Source organism: Trachypithecus francoisi, unplaced genomic scaffold (genome assembly GCF_009764315.1).
Source record: "Trachypithecus francoisi isolate TF-2019V2 unplaced genomic scaffold, Tfra_2.0 Lachesis_group10, whole genome shotgun sequence".
Classification (NCBI taxonomy): domain Eukaryota; kingdom Metazoa; phylum Chordata; class Mammalia; order Primates; family Cercopithecidae; genus Trachypithecus; species Trachypithecus francoisi.
Window position 1 is genome coordinate 38,892,548 of NW_022681455.1, and position 19,179 is coordinate 38,911,726.

The 19,179-nt window shown below is 37.7% G+C and overlaps 1 protein-coding gene across 1 annotated transcript in view; it reads left to right on the forward strand.

The window, feature by feature from the left end:
* Nucleotides 1–19,179, forward strand: part of DNAH8 (dynein axonemal heavy chain 8) — a 334,964-nt gene that overhangs the window by 114,756 nt on the left and 201,029 nt on the right. Inside the window, exons 29-35 of the mRNA XM_033217044.1 lie at nucleotides 560–795; nucleotides 2,570–2,674; nucleotides 6,616–6,729; nucleotides 8,882–8,944; nucleotides 12,557–12,657; nucleotides 16,941–17,078; nucleotides 17,234–17,474. Of these exons, the coding sequence (XP_033072935.1) occupies nucleotides 560–795; nucleotides 2,570–2,674; nucleotides 6,616–6,729; nucleotides 8,882–8,944; nucleotides 12,557–12,657; nucleotides 16,941–17,078; nucleotides 17,234–17,474 (998 nt within the window). The remainder of the gene's footprint in view (nucleotides 1–559; nucleotides 796–2,569; nucleotides 2,675–6,615; nucleotides 6,730–8,881; nucleotides 8,945–12,556; nucleotides 12,658–16,940; nucleotides 17,079–17,233; nucleotides 17,475–19,179) is intronic.

Consider the following 19,179-nt stretch of genomic DNA (forward strand, 5'->3'; position numbering starts at 1 on the left):
CTCAAGCCTCATTTCAAATGCTCTAGAAAGGACTCTGATTGGTCTATAATATAGGTCATGTTGACCTGGGGCAACTGGCTAGGTCCAGGGTACAGGGTCAGGGTAGACAGATACTCTGACCATGTGGATGATGTGGGGAGTAGAAAAGCAAGGAACCTGTGACGTCACAGCTTGATAGACAAAACAATAAATTTCACTCCACCTCATGGGATCCCTCGATAAAAATGCGGAAATGAATGAGGGCCACTAATGGGATGGTCAGAAGAAGTGCAAAGGTCACACAGAACAGTGATAGAACTAATTTCAGAAATGCTCCCCCATGGGCTGTGGTGTCAAACTCATGCACGTCTCCACGGGGATACATGCTTTGTGGGGACAGGAATTAAGTCTCCAAAATCTAGTAACCTTAGAGCACATGTAATTCATACTAACCACATTTCAAGTGTTCAAAAGCCACATGTAGTTAGTGACTACTGAATTGGACAGAGGAGTTATAGATGCCCTTATAGTTTCAGAATGCCAGTTATATTCTAATTTAATCTCTTCTTGTCTTCATCAGAGCCAATGAAATTGGCCTTATCCATCGAGGCCAAGGCATGGAAGATGTTACTCTGTCGATATCTGAATGAAGAATACAAAAATAAAATGTTAGACATGATAGCATTTATTAATGAATACTTGAAAAAGTTATCTAGACCTATTCGTGATTTAGATGATGTCAGATTTGCAATGGAAGCCTTGTCTTGCATACGTGATAATGAAATTCAAATGGACATGACTTTGGGACCAATTGAAGTAAGAAATGGATTGCATTTTTTTTCTTGGAATGCTTTTTTTTTTTTTTTTTTAAAGAAATAGAGACACACTAAGAAAGTGGTTCTTTAACATGTTCATCTATTATGTAACAGTCTGCCTATTTCTAGTCTCTGATGTTGATGTCTTTAGGAGAATTTTGGCAATTATCAACAGTGAACAGTATACAAAAGACATTGTTGTAGTACAAAGGAATATTAATATATTAATAATGCTATACTGGGGTAGGTAGTGTTTAATTTTTGATACTGGCACCAACATTTTATGGAAAGAAATAATTGCCCCTTGTCATGTCAATCCCAACATGTTAGGCAAGTTCTCCCAATATCTTTGGCTTGCCTTAGAAACCAATTATAGGTCTCACTCATGACCGGTGGTGTACCACAGGCATTATGGCGGAAACAGTTCCCTCAGGCCCCATAGTAAACTGCTGGAACTTAGATCAATGAAAGGTGTTTTTAGGAAACAATATGAGTTTCCTATTGCTGCTATAACAAATCACCACCAACTTAATGGCTTAAAACAACATAGATTGTTTATTTTGCAGTTCTAGACATCAGAAGTACAAAAATGGGTCTAATGGGGCTAACATCAAGATGTCAGCAGGGCCATGTTGCTCCTGGAGGCTCTAGGGGAGAATCCATTCCTTCCTTTTTCCAGCTTTTAGGGGCTGCCCATGTGCCTTGGCTCATGGTTCCCTTCCAGTGATGCCATCACTTCTACCCCCATTTCTGTCATTGTGTCTTCTCTCACACCTACTTTCCTGCCACACTCTTTCTCTTATGTGGACTTTCGTGATTACATCGGACCCACCTAGTTAATCCAGGGTAATCTCCCCATAGCAAGCTCCTTAACATAATCGTACCTGCAGAGTCCCTTTTGTCATGTAAGGTAGTATATTACAGACTTTGGGGATCAGGACTTGGACAGCCTTGGTGAGTTTGTCTATTACTCATATTTAGAATGTTTTAGAACTAATATTATTTGGAATTTCTGATACATGGTGATAAAAATCAGGCTTTTGATTCTTTTTATTATAGTTTTGTTGTCTATAAACAATGCACTGCCCCATTGCCTGCAGTATCTGGGGAACTGACACCACCACTACCTCCTTATGGTACCCAGTATTTATGACTGTTTTATGCTTTCGTGAACCCATTGAGAGTTTATACTCTTTGGTAGCTAATGAACTTTATACTTTTACTGCTTTAAAAAAATGTTGGTATTTGGGGATTTTGGATGCTGACCAGCCAGACTTCAAGATATAATAAATTATTATATCAATTTTTCCCTGACTGCAGAAGCTTAATTCTTTACCATACTGTTTTTTTTTTTTTTTTTTGATGAAGACAATTACTGGACATCCCTTGGACCCTGGATCATTCAAGTTTCTTTTCTTTGGAGTATCTCCCACATCATTTCATTCCGTTCCTTGTATAGTCAACCCCTATTTTAATACAGTCTGTATCTTATGTGGTGTTGACACAGGGTCAAAGGGGAAAAAAAGAGACATATACATCTCCATCAGAATCACCTAGGTGCTTATTAAATGCAGATTTCAGAGCCCATGATCCAGAGTTAGTATCTGGTAGTCAGAATCGAAAGGTGCTTTTTATACACTTTTAATTTTGGAAACCACTTTTCTAGAACATGCCGTCTTCTTCTAAGACATAGGAATGTGTTTCTAGAAGACATCTAAATGATTTGGCAATGGCTTTCCCTTGTGATATTTCTAAACTCCACCTTCGTCCTGTAGGAAGCCTATGCTATTTTAAACAGATTTGAAGTTGAAGTAACCAAAGAAGAATCAGAAGCAGTTGATACCTTAAGATATTCTTTCAACAAATTGCAGAGCAAAGCTGTAAGTATGAATTTAATTACATTATTTTTTTCTTAAGTCACTATCTACAGAAAAAAAAGGTATTTTATACCTTTTTAAAGCTTAATATACAGTCGTGTGCCACGTAACAATGTTTCAGTCAACAACAGACTGCATATGCAACGGTGATCTCACAAGATTATAATACCATACTTTTACTGATCCTTTTCTATGTTTAGATATACAAATGCTTACCAGTGTCTAGAATTGCCTTCAGCATTCAGTATAGTAACATGCTGTAGAGGTTTGTAGCCTTGGAGCAGCAGGCCATACCATATAGCCTAGGTGTGCAGTAAGCTATCCCATCTAGGTTTGTGTAAGTACACTCAATGATGTTCACACAATGACAAAATCACCTAATGACGCATTTCTCAGCCTATTACCATCATCAAGCAATGTGAGACTGTAAATTATTTTAATGACTTTATTAAGATAGAATACACATACCATAAAGTTTGCCATTTTAAAGCATACAATTCAGTGTTTTTTAGTATATTCACATCATTGCTTAACCACCATCATTATCTAATTTTAAAACATCACCCCCCAAAAGAAATCCCATGCCCATTGGCAATCACTCCTGATTCTCTCTCTTGCCCCAGCCTTTGGCAACCACTAATCTACTTTCTGTTTCTGTGGATTTTCCTTTTCTGGACATTTAATGTAGACTAAATCATATAATATGTGGTCTTTTGTAACTTGATTCTTTCACCTAACATAATTTTTCAAAGTTCATCCATATTGTTCATGTGCGAGGACTTCATTTTCCTAATGCCGAATGCGATAGAGCATGTTTTCATGTGGCCATTTTATTGGTCATTTGTATATCTTATTTGAAGAAATGTGAATTGAAATCCTTGGCTTGATTTTTAAAAATTTTGTTGTCTTTTTATTTTTGAGTGGTAAAAATTCTTTATATTTTATGGATACAAGTTTCTTATCAGACATGTGATTTGCAAATATTTTCTCTTCTGTGGGTTATCTTTTCACTTTATTGATGGTGTCTTTTGATGCACAAAGTTTTGTACTTTGATGAAGTCTAGTTCATCTTTTTATTGTTGTTGGTGGTAGTGTTTTTGGTATGTTCTCTGGGAAACCATTGCCCAATCTAGAGTTATGAAGATTTACTTCCATGTTTTCTTATGAGAGCTTTATAACTTTAGCACTTAAATTTTGGTTTCTGATATATTTTGAGTTAAATTTGTGCATATGGTGTAAGTTAGGGGTTGGACTTCATATAAAAGCATGTAGATAATCCAGTTGCCTCAACATCGTTTGCTGAAAAAAACTATCCTTTCACCAGCAAATTGTCTTGGTAGCCTTGCTGAAAATCAATTGATCATAGATGTAAGGGTTTATTTCAGACTCTCAATTCTATTCTTTTTATCTATATGTCTATTCTTATGCCAGCACCACACTGTCTTGATTATGGTAGCTTTGTGCTAAGCTTTAAAAAGAAAATAGTGGTAAAATGCATGTAACATAAAATTTACCTTCTTAACCATTTTAGTAGTGTTAAGTATATTCACATTGTTGTGCAACCAATCTCTAGAACTTGCAAAAAATCCTGCAAAACTGAAACTCTGTTTAAACAACAACTCTTCATTTTCCCCTCCCATTTCTAGGTTGCCTGTTCACTCTGCTGATTGTGTCTTTATAGTCCTTTCTATTTCTGTTAGGCTGGTAGTGATGTGCCTTTTTTCATTCCTAATTTTAGTAATTTGCATCTTCTCTCTTTTATTCTTACTTAGTCTAGGTAAAGGTAGTCAATTTTGTCAGTCTTTTCAAATAAAAAACTTTGGTTTGTTGATTTTGTCTATTGTTTTTCTATTCTTTCTACTATTTATTTGTGCTCCAGTTTTTATCATTTCTTTTCTTCTTCTTGCTCTGGGTTTAATTTGTTCTTTGTTTAATTTGCAAAGTTGAGGTTACTGATTTGAGGTTTTTTTTCTTTTAATGTAGAACTTGATAGCTATAACTTTCTCTAAGCATTTTTGAAGTTGATAAACATTTATACACCAAAAGTTAGACATTAAAACTTAACTCCAAGGGGCTGGGCATGGTGGCTCATGCCTGTAATCCCAGCACTTTGGGAGGCCAAGGTGGGTGGATCACAAGTTCAGCAGATCGAGACCATGCTGGTTAACATGGTGAAACCCCCTCTCTACTAAAAATACAGAAAAATCAGCCGAGCATGATGGCGGGCACCTGTAGTCCCAGCTACTTGGGAGGCTGAGGCAGGAGAATGGTGTGAACCTGGGAGGCAGAGCTTGCAGTGAACTGAGATCACACCACTGCACTCCAGCCTGGGTGACAGAGTAAGACTCCATCTCAAAAAAAAAAGAACTCCAAGGGATGACCTACATTCTTTAATTATACTGAAGCAAGACACAACAGCAAGGAGACACAAAACTGAAGTTGAGGTCACGGCTTGTGACTGTAGCTCTACTACCAGTCAATTGGATGATTTTATGCAAGTTAATAACATTTGTTTCTCAACTTCTTCTTGGGGTCATTTAGGAAGGCTAGTTTTTTTATGTGTCTGTGAGGCTCACTTGAGGTAATGTACATAAAATACTTTTATGAAATAAAAGAACTCATGTTTATTTAAATTTATATTCAATATTAACCAATAGCTTACTCCTCTTGCTAGTTAGTCAGAGGAGTGAGTCTTAGAAAAGAAATAGGAAATCTCTGTTGAGGTTTAGTGAAACACAATTTTCTGGTATTATTCAATGGAAAAGATTTATGGCTGAGCATGGTGGCTCACACCTATAATCCCAGCACTTTGGGAGGCTGAGATGGGTGGATCACTTGAGTCCAGGAGTTCCAGACCAGCCTGGGCAACATGACAAAACCTCGTCTCTACAAAAAATACAAAAATTAGCTGGACGTGGCAGCACACACCTGTAGTCCTGGCTATTTGGGAGGCTGCGGTGGGAGGATCACTTGAGCCTGAGAGGCTGAGACTGCAGTGAACTGAGATTGTGCCACTGCACTCCAGTCTCCAGCCTGGCAATAGAGTGAGACACCATCTCAAAACAAAGCAAAACAAAAAGAGGATTCACTTAGGTTGTTCTTCTGTCTCTTTAATGGTTAGTGTTAAACCCACTAACCCAGGCTTTAGCAGAGATAGATTGTTATATACTACAGTCACCATTAAACTTGAGATAGTATATGTTCCAATCTAAAGATAGCTGCTATTGTCAAGAGCAGTTAAGAGCAGGGGCCCTCTAACTACACAGCCAGGGTTTGAATCTTGACTTTGCCTGATACTGTTGCTGGAACTTTGGGGAAGTTACTTAGCCTCTCTGTGCCTCAGTTTTCTCATCTGTAAAATGGTAATCATATTAGCATAGTACAATTTTCTGCATAGGGTTGTTATGAAGATTAAGAGTTAACATATGTAAAGAGCATGGCAGATAGCAAGCATTATTTAAGTACTGACAGTTATTATTGAAAGTTTAAGCAGAGTCTTTCAGGACCATTGTGTAAGGTATTTGCTATTTTTTTAAATACCTAGAGTAATATCACTTTCTTTTAGAAAATTGCTCCGGCCACTGTAGGCATGTGAACTTATTAGAGATTGCTAATCCCAGGTCTTGGCCTGGCCCCACAGACAACATGTGACCCAGACTGTGCCAATAATAGTAACTCTCTTCCAGGTCACAGCAATGGTCTGACCTGGATCAACTAGAAGCAGTTACAGAGAAATTGACTTTGCCTCTTAAGTCACAGGCTAGAATGATTTGAGTCTCTTATAGATACATTTGAGTTGTTAATATATTTTATTACAAGCAAACAGAGACTTCCTTGTTCATATAGGATATCTGTGAGATAACAAACTTATTGGAATAGAATTGTAATCTTTGTTTTTAAAATGTTACTTTCACTCTCAGGTTGAATATTCTTTTTCATTCTAGGTTTCTGTACAAGAGGACCTAGTTCAAGTGCAGCCAAAGTTTAAAAGCAATCTACTTGAATCTGTGGAAGTTTTTCGTGAGGACGTGATAAACTTTGCAGAAGCATATGAGTTGGTAATTTAAGTATTTTCTTGCTGTATGTTGAAATGTTCTGTGATATGTTTATATGAAATGAAAGTGATGAACCCAGAGGAATAGGTATGTTGCATGTAAGTGGCTATATTTGCATATTTGCAGCTATCAGAAAAAGGGGATAGCTAATCCTTTAAACCAGGGATGTCCAATCTTTTGGCTTCCCTGGCCATATTGGAAGAAGAAGAATTTTTCTGGGCCACACATAAAATGCGCTAACACTAACAATAGCTAATTAGCTTTTAAAAATTGCAGAAAAATCTCGTATTGTTTAAGAAAGTTTATGAATTCGTGTTGGGCTGCATTCAAAGCTCTCCTGGGCTTCGTGTGGCCTGTGGGCCGTGGGTTGGGCAAGCTTGCTTTAAGCAAATTTTATAGAGAAAGAAAACAGATTTTACTGTTAAAAGGAGCAACAGCTTTGGAGATTGTGGAAGGAACAAAGGGTCTGGTTTTGTCCTTTCTCGGGTCCTGAATTCTCATGGTAGAAAATGTAATATGGTTGTTGGCAGGCTGTGAGAAACTATAAACGCCTAATACCAGGATATATGCCATTGATTTTGCATTCTCACTAACTCTTAGAGAACCAAAAAGGTCCCTGAGAATAAATAATAGATGTCTTACTGGGTCAGTCCCATACGCTACTCAAACTGGTATTCTGACTAATAATGTTGACCTTGAAGTTAAACTCAAGACTGAATATGTTCCCCTGAAATATTCTTTCTTTTAGTGGTCACAGTGGATGTGTATTCATAAGATGATTTAAGCCCTTTGTGCTACTTATGTAATGTTTTTTTTTAAACATGTGCTAAACATATCTGTTGATTTGCCCCCTCTTTCTATTGTTAAAGTAAGTTTAAAATGGAGACCAGGTCTGAAGAGTCCCTGAACAGACACAGCCAGTCACTTATGTAATGCTTTTGTTTTCTTTTTTAGCATGTACTAAACATATCTGTTGATTTGCCCCCTCATTCTATTGTTAAAGTAAATTTAAAATGGAGATCAGGTCTAAAGAATCCCTGAACAGACACAGCCAGTCAGGCATCTTAAGTTCCCTTACCCTTGCGCAATTTGCAGACATAAGCAAATCTGAATGTGCTATTTCTTATAAATGCCTATATTAGAAACAGCTCAACTAATCAGAAGCAGCAAACAAGCCTGTAATTATTATAACTGGGGACTTTCCAGCAGGATAGACCAAAGAAGACAACTTTATAAGTGAAACCAATAAAATGTTTTCTTTGTATTACTTCTGTGCTCACTCTGTAAAAGCCTTCTGCAGTGGAGACCCTGAACCAAGTCTATTTGGGAGTTTCCCAATTGATGAATTGCTGTGTGCTCAGATAAACTTAAAAAAATTATTGTGCCTCAGTTTATTTTTTAAACACTATTATATTGGGAATCTAGTCTATTATTTAGTATATCCATCATATCATGATTTACTATGTTAATATACTTAATAGCCTTCATTTTTCCATTGGAAGTAGCCCCTGTTATTTTAATTTGTTGCTATAGAGTAAATTATTTTATGCCTTTACTTATTTTGGGGAATGTTTTTGAGGATTATTTTGCAACTGTGTTCTGGTTCATAGCCACCAGACACTGCTTTCTGCTTCTTCCAAATATTCAACTTACGTGAGTCCCTATTTCCATATTGGGCTGAACAATTAGTAAAAAGAGGCTGTTCTCAGAACTCTGTATCAGTTATTCTAATACACAAACACAGCATCATCATTTGTAATCAGAAATGAAATTGGGCAGAGTCCTTGGGGTACACACTCTATACAGAATGTGATTTTGTCACATTTTTTTATTAGCTGTGTCAAGGTCCTTTAAAAATGAACGGAAGATGGAGTGATGAAAATGTTCTAAATGACTGTGGTCATGGTTGCACAACGCTGTGAATGTACTAAAAATCATTGACTTGTACACTTTAAATGAATGAATTGTATAGTATGTGAATTCCATCTCAATAAAGCTGTTAGAAATAAATAAAATCTTCAAGTACAGGACACAATTAAATCATTTAAATTAAAAATAATGCTTGTTTATTTAAATGGAAATAATAGATAAACCCAATAAACTGACAAATACATATGATTCAGAATGAAAATGGAGATTCTATTCTTCCTTACAGGAAGGACCCATGGTTCCAAATATACCACCCCAAGAAGCTAGCAACAGGCTACAGATATTTCAGGTGAAACTACATTTTTTTTGTTACATTGACAATGTGTAATTTTTTTAAAAAATGATTTTTGGGAAAGATGTAGGTTTTACTTTATAATGGAAAAGTTTGTGTTTCAAGTACATCAGACCTTAACTGTATTCTAATCTGCTAAATGATGCAATTGACTCCTCTGTCTCTTTCCATGCTCCTCTCTACAGAATAGCTGTCTGTATTTTTAGAGAATAAGACTGATTTTCAACTTAAGTATATAATTTATTTTAGTTCTAAGCATTTCATTTGATATGTAAAGTAATAACAAATCATAATATAGTAAAATTTATCAAAATAATATTTTAAATATTGGCAAATGTTTTCCCTCTGTATTCATTATTTTGTCTTCCTTTTGCATCCATCTCTTTAAATTTCCCCACTTCTTTGTCCTATCTCCTCTGCCTGTACAGTACTCATTGGATCAGGCCAACCATTCACCATCTTTTTCTACACTCAGATTGCTGAGCGCATCTAGAGAAAGTTCACACATTCACATGGATTAATACTTTGAAAATTCATGGATTCTTATGTGAACTTGCTCCTGAGGAGCATGAAGCAATTCTGTTCTTTGCTCCTGCTCTTTTTCCTGTTTCCCACAGTGGCTGAATAGTGTGGTTACTTTCTTTTCATGTCCCCTTTCCCATCTGCATTCTTAGTAATCAAAAAAAAAAAAAAAGATCAGATGCCTACTATGTGACTTGCTCAGGAGAAATTTGATTAAGAAGTGGTTCTTACCTCTAAGCTGCTAAAATCTGATAGAGAGACAGCAAGCTAGAGAGGTAATTGCAAGTGCGATGAGAGCTGTGACCTAGGTATGTGAAATTGTGTAATGGAAACTGTTGTAATGGAAACAGATGGGCTGTTGGGGCAGATGGAGAAGGCTTCCTGAAAGAGGAAGAATCTAGGCTGCATCTTGAAGGACTAGTTAGAGTTAGCCAGGGGAAGAAGGAGGGGAAAAAGAAAGTTAGGCAGAATTTGCAGCTCATACAAAGGCCCGGCAGAGAGGAAACTAGTAGGGCGATATGGGGAGATGTAAGGAGTGTAGGGTAGGTAGTGCCCCTTTGGGATGCAGTACTAAAGAGGATAGTGATGAGGAATGAGGTGACAGAGCGGGCAGCGAGCACGAGTGGAGGGCCCGGTAGGCAATAACAAGGAGTCTGAATTCTATCTTGAGGGTTGGAGGGTTCTAAGCGGGGAGTGATATGATCATACTTGAATTTTTTTTTTTTTTTTTGAGACGGAGTCTCGCTCTGTCGCCCAAGCTGGAGTGCAGTGGCCGGATCTCAGCTCACTGCAAGCTCCGCCTCCCGGGTTCACGCCATTCTCCTGCCTCAGCCTCCCGAGTAGCTGGGACTACAGGCGCCCGCCACCTCGCCCGGCTAGTTTTTTGTACTTTTTAGTAGAGACGGGGTTTCACCGTGTTAGCCAGGATGGTCTCGATCTCCTGACCTTGTGATCCGCCCGTCTCGGCCTCCCAAAGTTCTGGGATTACAGGCTTCAGCCACTGCGCCCGGCCTCATACTTGAATTTTTAAAATAGTTGTGTTTTTAAAAGAGTTTTAGTGGTACTAGTGTGGAGACTGGTTTGGAGAGAGGAAGACGAAACTGAGGGCAGTTTTGGTAGCACAAGCAAGACATTGTAAAGATTGAGACCAAGCAAGTGACACCTGTAGAATGAAGAAAGTTGGATGGATCACGAGTTTCTTAATGAAGCAGAATTGACAGACTTGAAACCTGATTTGAGGGAAAAAGTTAAAGCTTTCCAACTTGGGCATATAGACGAAGGTAGAACTGTGTATCGAAGGAGGGAATGTGGTAGGAAGAGTAGCTTTGGGGCTTGTTTGAGCGGATGACCTTGTTTTCAAATTTGCAGAGAAAATTTAAGGCATGTGATGTAAACCAATTAATTAGTCAGCAACTGGGACATTATGTGCCAAGATTTTACCCAGGGGTTGCTAATGTAGCTGGGCATTGTGGCATGTGCCTGTAATCCCAGCCTACTCAGAAGGCTGAGGCAGAAGAATTGCTTGAACCTGGGAGGTGGAGGTTGCAGTGAGCTGAGATTGCACCACTGTACTCCAGCCTGAGCAACAGAGCAAGACACCATCTCAAAAAAACAAAAACAAAAACGAACAAAATGAAGTAAAACAACAACAACAACAACAAAACCATCTCAAAAAAAAAAGACAATGTAGGGCACATCTTTTGCCTTTCTGTACCTTCCGTTCTGCCTGTGCCTCGGGGTGTGAGCCAAACAGGCTGTTGGCCATGCACCTCGCTGGATATGTGACTTGAGGTCGGATTCGCAGACACAACCCTTTTCAAAATGAGGTGTACTCCAACCCCCTGAAAAAAAAGCAGGCGCCAAAGTCTGGATCTGCGGAGGTAGAGGTGCCTTATTTTGGGCCCTGGATCCTGATGGTGCTCTCTCATGCAAATTTATACGTGTTTTGGGGAGTTCCTGGTCACCCTGCTGGCCTGTTGACAAAGCTGATACTTTATTCCTATTTAGCTGATGCTGTGGGTCTTTTTATGTTGTGGGTCTTTTTATGTTACTTGGAACCTGAAAGAAAAAAAGAGGTGAGTGATTGGCATCCATCTATAGTCTTTACACATTGATAAGTTTTTAAACACCACTATTTTAATGCATTCTAACTTTGGTGTTATTGTTTATCCTTCCTTAGTGTTCACATAGTTCCATGGACTCTTCAGCACGTTTATCAAGTAACCACCATGCCAAACACCAAGGAATACACAAAGTACAAAATATGGCCCTTGCCCTCTAGGAACAAAGAGTTCATTCGAGTTCCCCCAGTATCTTCGTGCCTTCCCGATCTGGGTCCTGTAAAATATACTAACGTTATCTGTCAGACCTGTATTTTTGTCTAAGCCTTGTGAGGTCTGATGCTGGATATTCTCCAGGGCTGGGAATTTAGGGTTTTCGGGAATATGCTGTGCCACTTACACAGAGTGCTCATATGTCCTCACAGATGGGTCACTTCTGTTGGCATTTGTGCTTTGAACATTGCTAATATTTAGCATCTCGAATATAGGATATTCAAATTCCAGTTCAAAAGGAAAAATTAAAAGACATGTGCATTAACTTTGCTGATTTAAGAGGTTAGAATTATTTCAAATGGTGTTAAAATTGAATCTTCTTTTTTATAGACTCTTCATTGCATGTAGAGAAAACAGGACTGAATGGATTATACTAACACTTTGCTCATTTGAACCCGGGAGGATAGAGATGGCCAGTCTAAATTACTGAAAAATCCTGAATTGTAGAGTTTTTAAAATGCAGCTTTATTACTTTTAGATGTACTTATGGGAACTCGAAATGTAGGCCTTCTGGAGAAGAAGAAATAATTTTATATAAAATGAGTGCTTTTAGAATGCTTGAAATCTAACTTTCCTAAGTGTTTACCTTTTCCTCTGATAGCTTGGTATCAGTATAAATTTGCTTCACAAATCCTTATTTTATAGATATTACTTAATGAGCCTCAACCTAGCTTTTATCCCAATGATAATAAATTCTGCTTTAATTCTACTGAATTAATTATATTTTAGTACAATTTAAAAACCTTTGTTACAGGCCAATTTTGATGATCTGTGGAGGAAATTTGTTACGTATTCATCTGGTGAACAACTTTTTGGATTGCCTGTGACTGACTATGAGGTTTTACAAAAAACCAGGTGAGTTTAGAAAATAAGCAAGTATTACATGCAAATAATTAAATACTATCTATTAGAAGAATCATGTCACCATGAAATCCTTTATTATGCAGAGGACACCACAGCTTGGAGCACAACTGAATATTCTCCTTGTTCTAGCTATTCCTGACAAATCGGGCACACAGTCTCATAAACAAAAGAAACGTGCTAGGGGAGTACAAAATATGTTGCTAAAATTTTGAGCATGCATGGTCTACATTTAGCCTATGCTTTACTTTTTCTTTGACTGTTTTTGCATACTGTCAGTGATTATGCAGAAGCACTGCAATTTTGAGTAACTTTTGTTTATTTAGAGGAATAACCCTCCTGGCTCCCCTTGCCTTCTTTTTTTTTTTTTTTTTTTGAGACAGAGTCTTGCTCTGTCACCCAGGCTGGAGTGCAGTGGCGTGATCTCGGCTCACTGCAAGCTCTTCCTCCTGGGTTCATGCCATTCTCCTGCCTCAGCCTCCCGAGTAGCTGGGATTACAGGCGCCTGCCACCATGCCCAGCTAATTTTTTTGTATTTTTAGTAGAGATGGGGTTTCACCGTGTTAGCCAGGATGGTCTCGATCTCCTGACCTCGTGATCCACCCACCTCGGCCTCCCAAAGTGCCGGGATTACAGGCGTGAGCCACCGTGCCGGCTCACCTCGCCTTCTTACTCCATTTATGGTAAAATGCTCTTCCCCATTGAGTAGACATAGAATTTATTGAGATTGAAGGCCAAATAAGCTAACTGATATAAATCACACATATAAACAAGTGTATTTCAATCGAATTTTAGAATATTCTCAAAGAATTTGAAATATAGCTTTCCTTAGAAGCAACATTAATACAGTGATAGTATTAGCTCATTAGTGTCTTGGCTTTACAAAATAACTTTATGCTGACTTCCTTCAAGCCACAGCATGAAAATTTCATGAAAATAGACATGAAATTTTCTAAAGAGAAATGAATGCTTCAGCCATTTAGGGTAGGTGGTTTGTATTCTCTTTCTAAAGCAGTTACTCTCCAAACGTAATCCATTAGCCAATTGTGTTAGAATTGCAGATGTCTGGCCCTCATTTCTGATGTACTGAATTGGAACCTCTGGGATTGGATCCTAGGAAATCTGCATTTTACACACTCCAGGTGATTGTGATGCACACTCAACCTGAGATCCAATGCGTTCACCCTCAGGCTAGCAGGAGAAATCATCATCACCATTTACCATCTGGACCAACGGACCATTTTCATTTTGATATTTTAAATTTTGTGAATAATTTACACAATGGTGAGAATGGTGAGAAAAGCTTTGGAACTGTTTTTTTTTTGAGACAGGATCTCACTCTGTTGCTAGTACTGGAGTGAAGTGGTGGAATCACTCAACTTCCGGAGTTCAAGTGATCCTCCTGCCTCAGCCTCCCAGGTAGCGGGGATTACAGGCGCGTGCCACTGGGCCCGGCTAATTTTTTAAAAATTTTTATATAGACAAGAACCTCCTTATGTTGCCCAGGCTGGTCTTGAACTTTGAGGCTCAAGTGATCCTCCCACCTTGGTCTCCCAATGTGTTGGAATTTCAGGTGTGAGTCCCCGCACCCAGCCGAGAAGCACTTTTTTTAATTTTTATTTTTGAGATGGAGTTTCACTCTTGTTGCCCCGGCTGGAGTGCAATGGTGTGATCTCGACTCACTGCAACCTCCACCTCCTGGATTCAAGCGATTCACCTGCCTCAGCCTCCCAGGTAGCTGGGATTACAGGCATGTGCCACCATACCTGGTTAATTTTATATTTTTAGTAGAGACGGGGTTTCATTGTGTTGGTCAGGTTGGTCTCAAACTCCTGACCTTAGGTGATCCACGTGCCTTGGCCTCCCAAAGTGCTGGGATTACAGGCATGAGTCACCATGTCTGGCGGAGAAGCACTTTTATTAGAAGATTTAATAAGAATTTAAGCAGAATAAACTCAAACTTTTATTCTGTAATATCCTGATTTGAAGATGTATGTATACAAAATGGGGACCAGCATTGTATGAGACTAACTCCTCATCAGCTGTCATGTGTGAACCTGGAGCATATCCATGTTGTAAATATGGATTTCATATTTTAAATCATCTCCAGTGAATCTCTGGCTTATTACTTCTGATTTTTCTGGCACTTGCATTGTCAAGATTCAAAACGGTTGAAAACTGTCACCTTTTTTTTAAAAGAAGACTGTCATCTGTTTTGCTCCATAAATACAGAAGACTTTACTTTTAGATTTGAATGATCAATTCCAATAAATTTTACATTTCTAAATCATCCATTTCCTTGAATACACATCTCACTTCAATGTTTGTCCACTTATGAAATGTATCAAATACAACTTATGTAAATATCATAAATAACAAAGGAACACTATGACTTGTCTTTTTCACAAAATGGGATAGTCTAGGTTCTTGTTACAAAATATTGCATGATAAGGCCCTTACTTCTATTGAAGTCTACAGAAATATATTGTTTACTTATAAATTACTGGATTTTATAAAATTCATCTAGGTTATCATCATCTGAAGACATAGTATGAGATTTCACATATTAATCAATGTCACCATCCAAAGGGAATGCTGCTGTTTTCTGTTTAATACTTGGAAAACACATTTCTTTGTCAATTTTCTTCTCTTTGCCCTTTTAGGTAGAAAATGAAAAAATCTGAATTCTTAACTGTATTAAATAAAAGCTAAACAAGCAAAAATCAAAAGACTACAAAAATGGTGTCTCTGGCATTCTTATATACTTTTTTGAAAGATTTTGCAATACTTTATGTAACACAATAAGAAGCCTGGAGGATGATACAATAGTCACTTTTTTTCACTATTGAATTACCCTTTAGGCAATGTCATCATTCTTTTTTCTTGTTTTTTTAAGTCGTTTTTAGCATAGTTGAGAATAATAATAATAATGAAATAATTCTAAGAATGATGAAAAATGAATCAAGAATTGGAAAAATAAGACAGCTAAGATTGCAGAATGTGTTTTCAATTTGTAAAAGGATCTTCTATGCCTACATGGTAATTACAAGATAGAATGGGCTGGGCACAGTGGCTCATGTTTGTAATCCCAGCACTTAGGAAGGCTGAGGCAGGCGGATCACCTGAGATCAGGAGTTCAAGACTAGCCTCGCTAACATCACGAAACCCTGTCTCTACTAAAAATACAAAAATTAGCTGGGTGTGGTGGCACTTACCTGTAATCTCAGCTACTCGGGAGGCTGAGGCAGGAGAATCGCTTGAACCCAGGAGGCAGAGATCACGGTGAGCCGAGATCGTGCCACTGCACTCCAGCCTGGGCAACGGAGCGAAATTCTCTCTCAAAAATAAAATAATAGAATGACTTTACTTCATAAAAAATTTATTTTTGGTTTTTGAAGTATCTCTAATGAAGAATAAAAGTTGTGAATGTCAATCCTTATGAATAAATTTGAAAACTAAAATTGAATCCAGTAGAACCTTATGGTATACTAAGGGCTGAGGAATTTCTGGGAGAATCCACAAATTCTGTTAAGTGGTCAATTTGGTGTTTTACACATTTAGGAATTTTCCTTTACTTGGACCTTTTATTCTCGTTTTAAATACAGTAACTTCATCTGGGCACATGTGGAATTTTGTTGTTTGTTTGTTTTGGATAGGGTCTTGTTCTTTTGCTCAGGCTGGAGTGCAGTGGTGCAATCATAGTTCACTGCAGCCTTGAACTCCTGGGCTCAAGCAGTCCTTTCACATCACCCTCCCAAGTAGCTGGGACTACAGTCACATGCCACCACACCTGGCCACATGAGGAAAACTTCTGGTAGGAATAGGATGTTTAAGCTCAGTCTTAAAGGCACACCAGGACTTATTCGAGGGAAACGTTCTCATAAAATCCAGCTTGTATTTGAAAGAAAAAAAAGTCAAATGAAACCTTAGCCGCAGCTATGACCTTATCATTAAGTTTTGGTCACATTGTTTGCAATGATTGTTGTAGTAAGTTTCTCATTAAAAAATAGCAAGATTTTTTCTTTACAAAATAAACCATTTGCTAATGTCAAGTTATAGTATGTCTGGAATATTTGGGAGCTGTAAACTTGACCATAATAACAGATCTTTAACAAAGTCCTTGTATTGAAAACAGATATAGTTGTATGCGTTTGGTATCTATAAGACACTGTACACACAATGTATGAAATATTTGATTGGATGAACTCTGCCTTTCCAATAATGGAATTTATTAAATACTATACATGATGAGATAACTTAATTACTTTGTTTCCCAGAAAAGAACTCAACTTGCTGCAGAAGCTATATGGATTGTATGACACTGTAATGAGCAGTATTAGTGGTTATTATGAAATACTTTGGGGAGATGTAGATATTGAAAAAATTAATGCAGAACTGCTGGAATTTCAAAACAGGTGAGTTTCAATGGAATTTTTTATAATGCCTATCTTCTTAGGATCCTATAGGTATTTCAGAAGCTAATTTATTCCCTAATATACTACTGTATATACATAAAACCTTCTTCAAAGAAATGTGAAGGTGGCATTTTTTTTCTCTTTCTTTCTGAAAGATGTCGTAAACTTCCAAAAGGACTTAAAGACTGGCAAGCTTTTTTGGATCTCAGAAAGAGAATTGATGATTTCAGTGAGTCATGTCCTCTACTGGAAATGATGACCAATAAGGCCATGAAACAGAGGCACTGGGATAGAATCTCCGAATTAACTGGAACCCCATTTGATGTGGAATCTGATTCTTTTTGCCTTAGAAATATCATGGAAGCACCACTCCTTAAAAATAAGGATGATATTGAGGTACATAAATGTATACGTTCTTATCAATGATCCATTAAAGAATGTCCCTTTTTTCTTTTCTGAGAGATGTACAGATATTTTATGAGAGGTTGGACTAATTGCCCTCTGTAATGCACCCTCAAAATTTGGAATGATCCTGAACATTCTTGACTTTTATGAAATAATCTTGTCACTCAATGAGATTATATGATTATTTGAAATACATTATTTGAAATACATTTGTTTTGGAGCCCTTCAATACATCTTCCTTGTCCCCAGAATGCACCTCCACTTAAAAAATATTTGTTTATGTATGTATTGTGTTCTTGGTGAATCCCTCTGAACTATTTTCCAAATTTCTAATTTTATGCTTTTTCCTGTTCAGTCTATTAAGTTTTTAGAATTTTCTATTATTACATTTTTCCTTTCCAAGGTTTTTAATTGGTTCTTTTTTGTGGCCACCATTTTTTTTCATTTTTGCATTAAAATTTTTCTGTCCTTTTTGTAGATTCTTATATCTACAGAGTCTTAAATCTATATATATTTCCAGATCTGTAGGTTTCAAATCTATAGATTTATAGATCTCTTTCCTTATCTCTTTGAACATTTTAAACATAATTATTTAAACATTTTTCGTTAGAGAAAATTTCAAACACCTATAAAAGTAAATCTCTCCTTACTCTAACATTTATCAACTCGTGGCCAATATTATTTTATCTATACTCTCTTTACCTATACTTCAACAACTCTAAATTAAATATAAAGATGTTTTCAGATTCTTCTTTAAGATTAATTTCACCTGTACTGAATTTTTGCTATGGTTGCTTTTTATGTTGGCTATCCTCTGAGCCTTAGATTTTTTCATGGATTTTGTCATTTTTATTGGGGTGGCTGGAAGGACTCATTTTGAATGGCAGGATTTCAAAAAATCTGGCTTATATAATGTGTTAAAATTGTCTGTGTCCATTCATGTCTTAGTTTTCCTCGTTTAGTGGCCTTGTGGTTGCCTCCTCCACTGCCCACGTCCCCTCAGCCCCAAGTTGAGAGCCCGAGAGCCAGGTATTGTAACAGCGGTCTCCATCCCCCATTCCCTCCTGTGCTGTGGTGTGATAATCCAGGCATGCACCGACCTGTTTCAGGTCCTGGTTGTGGGGCTGGCTTTGTGTCACCCCATCCCCCAGGTCCACATTCCATTTAATCTGGTTGTCTAGATGGCAGCTGAGGCAGTGTTTTCAGCCTCCTTCCATGATTGGAGGGCTCTAGACCCCAGCCCAGGTGCTCCTCCTATAGATCATTTCTATTCTTCTTCACCCCGTGGGAACCAGAGGCTTGGCCCCAGTGACCAGGGCCCTCAGGCCTGTATTTCAGCTCCACCAACTGGTCTGCATAGCTTTTCCACTTTTGGTTCATGGAGATGTTTATCTTGTTTTTAAGGCTGGTTGTTTGCTTTTTTACTTACTTTAAAAAAATTATTTTATCCATTATTCTATGTTTTTAGAGTTAAGAAAATGCACCATGTGACCAGAAATCTCCCAAATATATGGTTTGGGTTTTCTGCCTTCCCCTACCTCTTTTTGATGACATGTGTACACAAAAAGCTTTTCTTTCAAAGCATTTTTGTCCTATTTGTAAATATCACAAAGAAACAAAGAGTTAGAAACACTTTGGCTGACCATCTGCTTCTTATGTTTTTATACTTAATAATGTAGCCATTCATAGGCTGTGG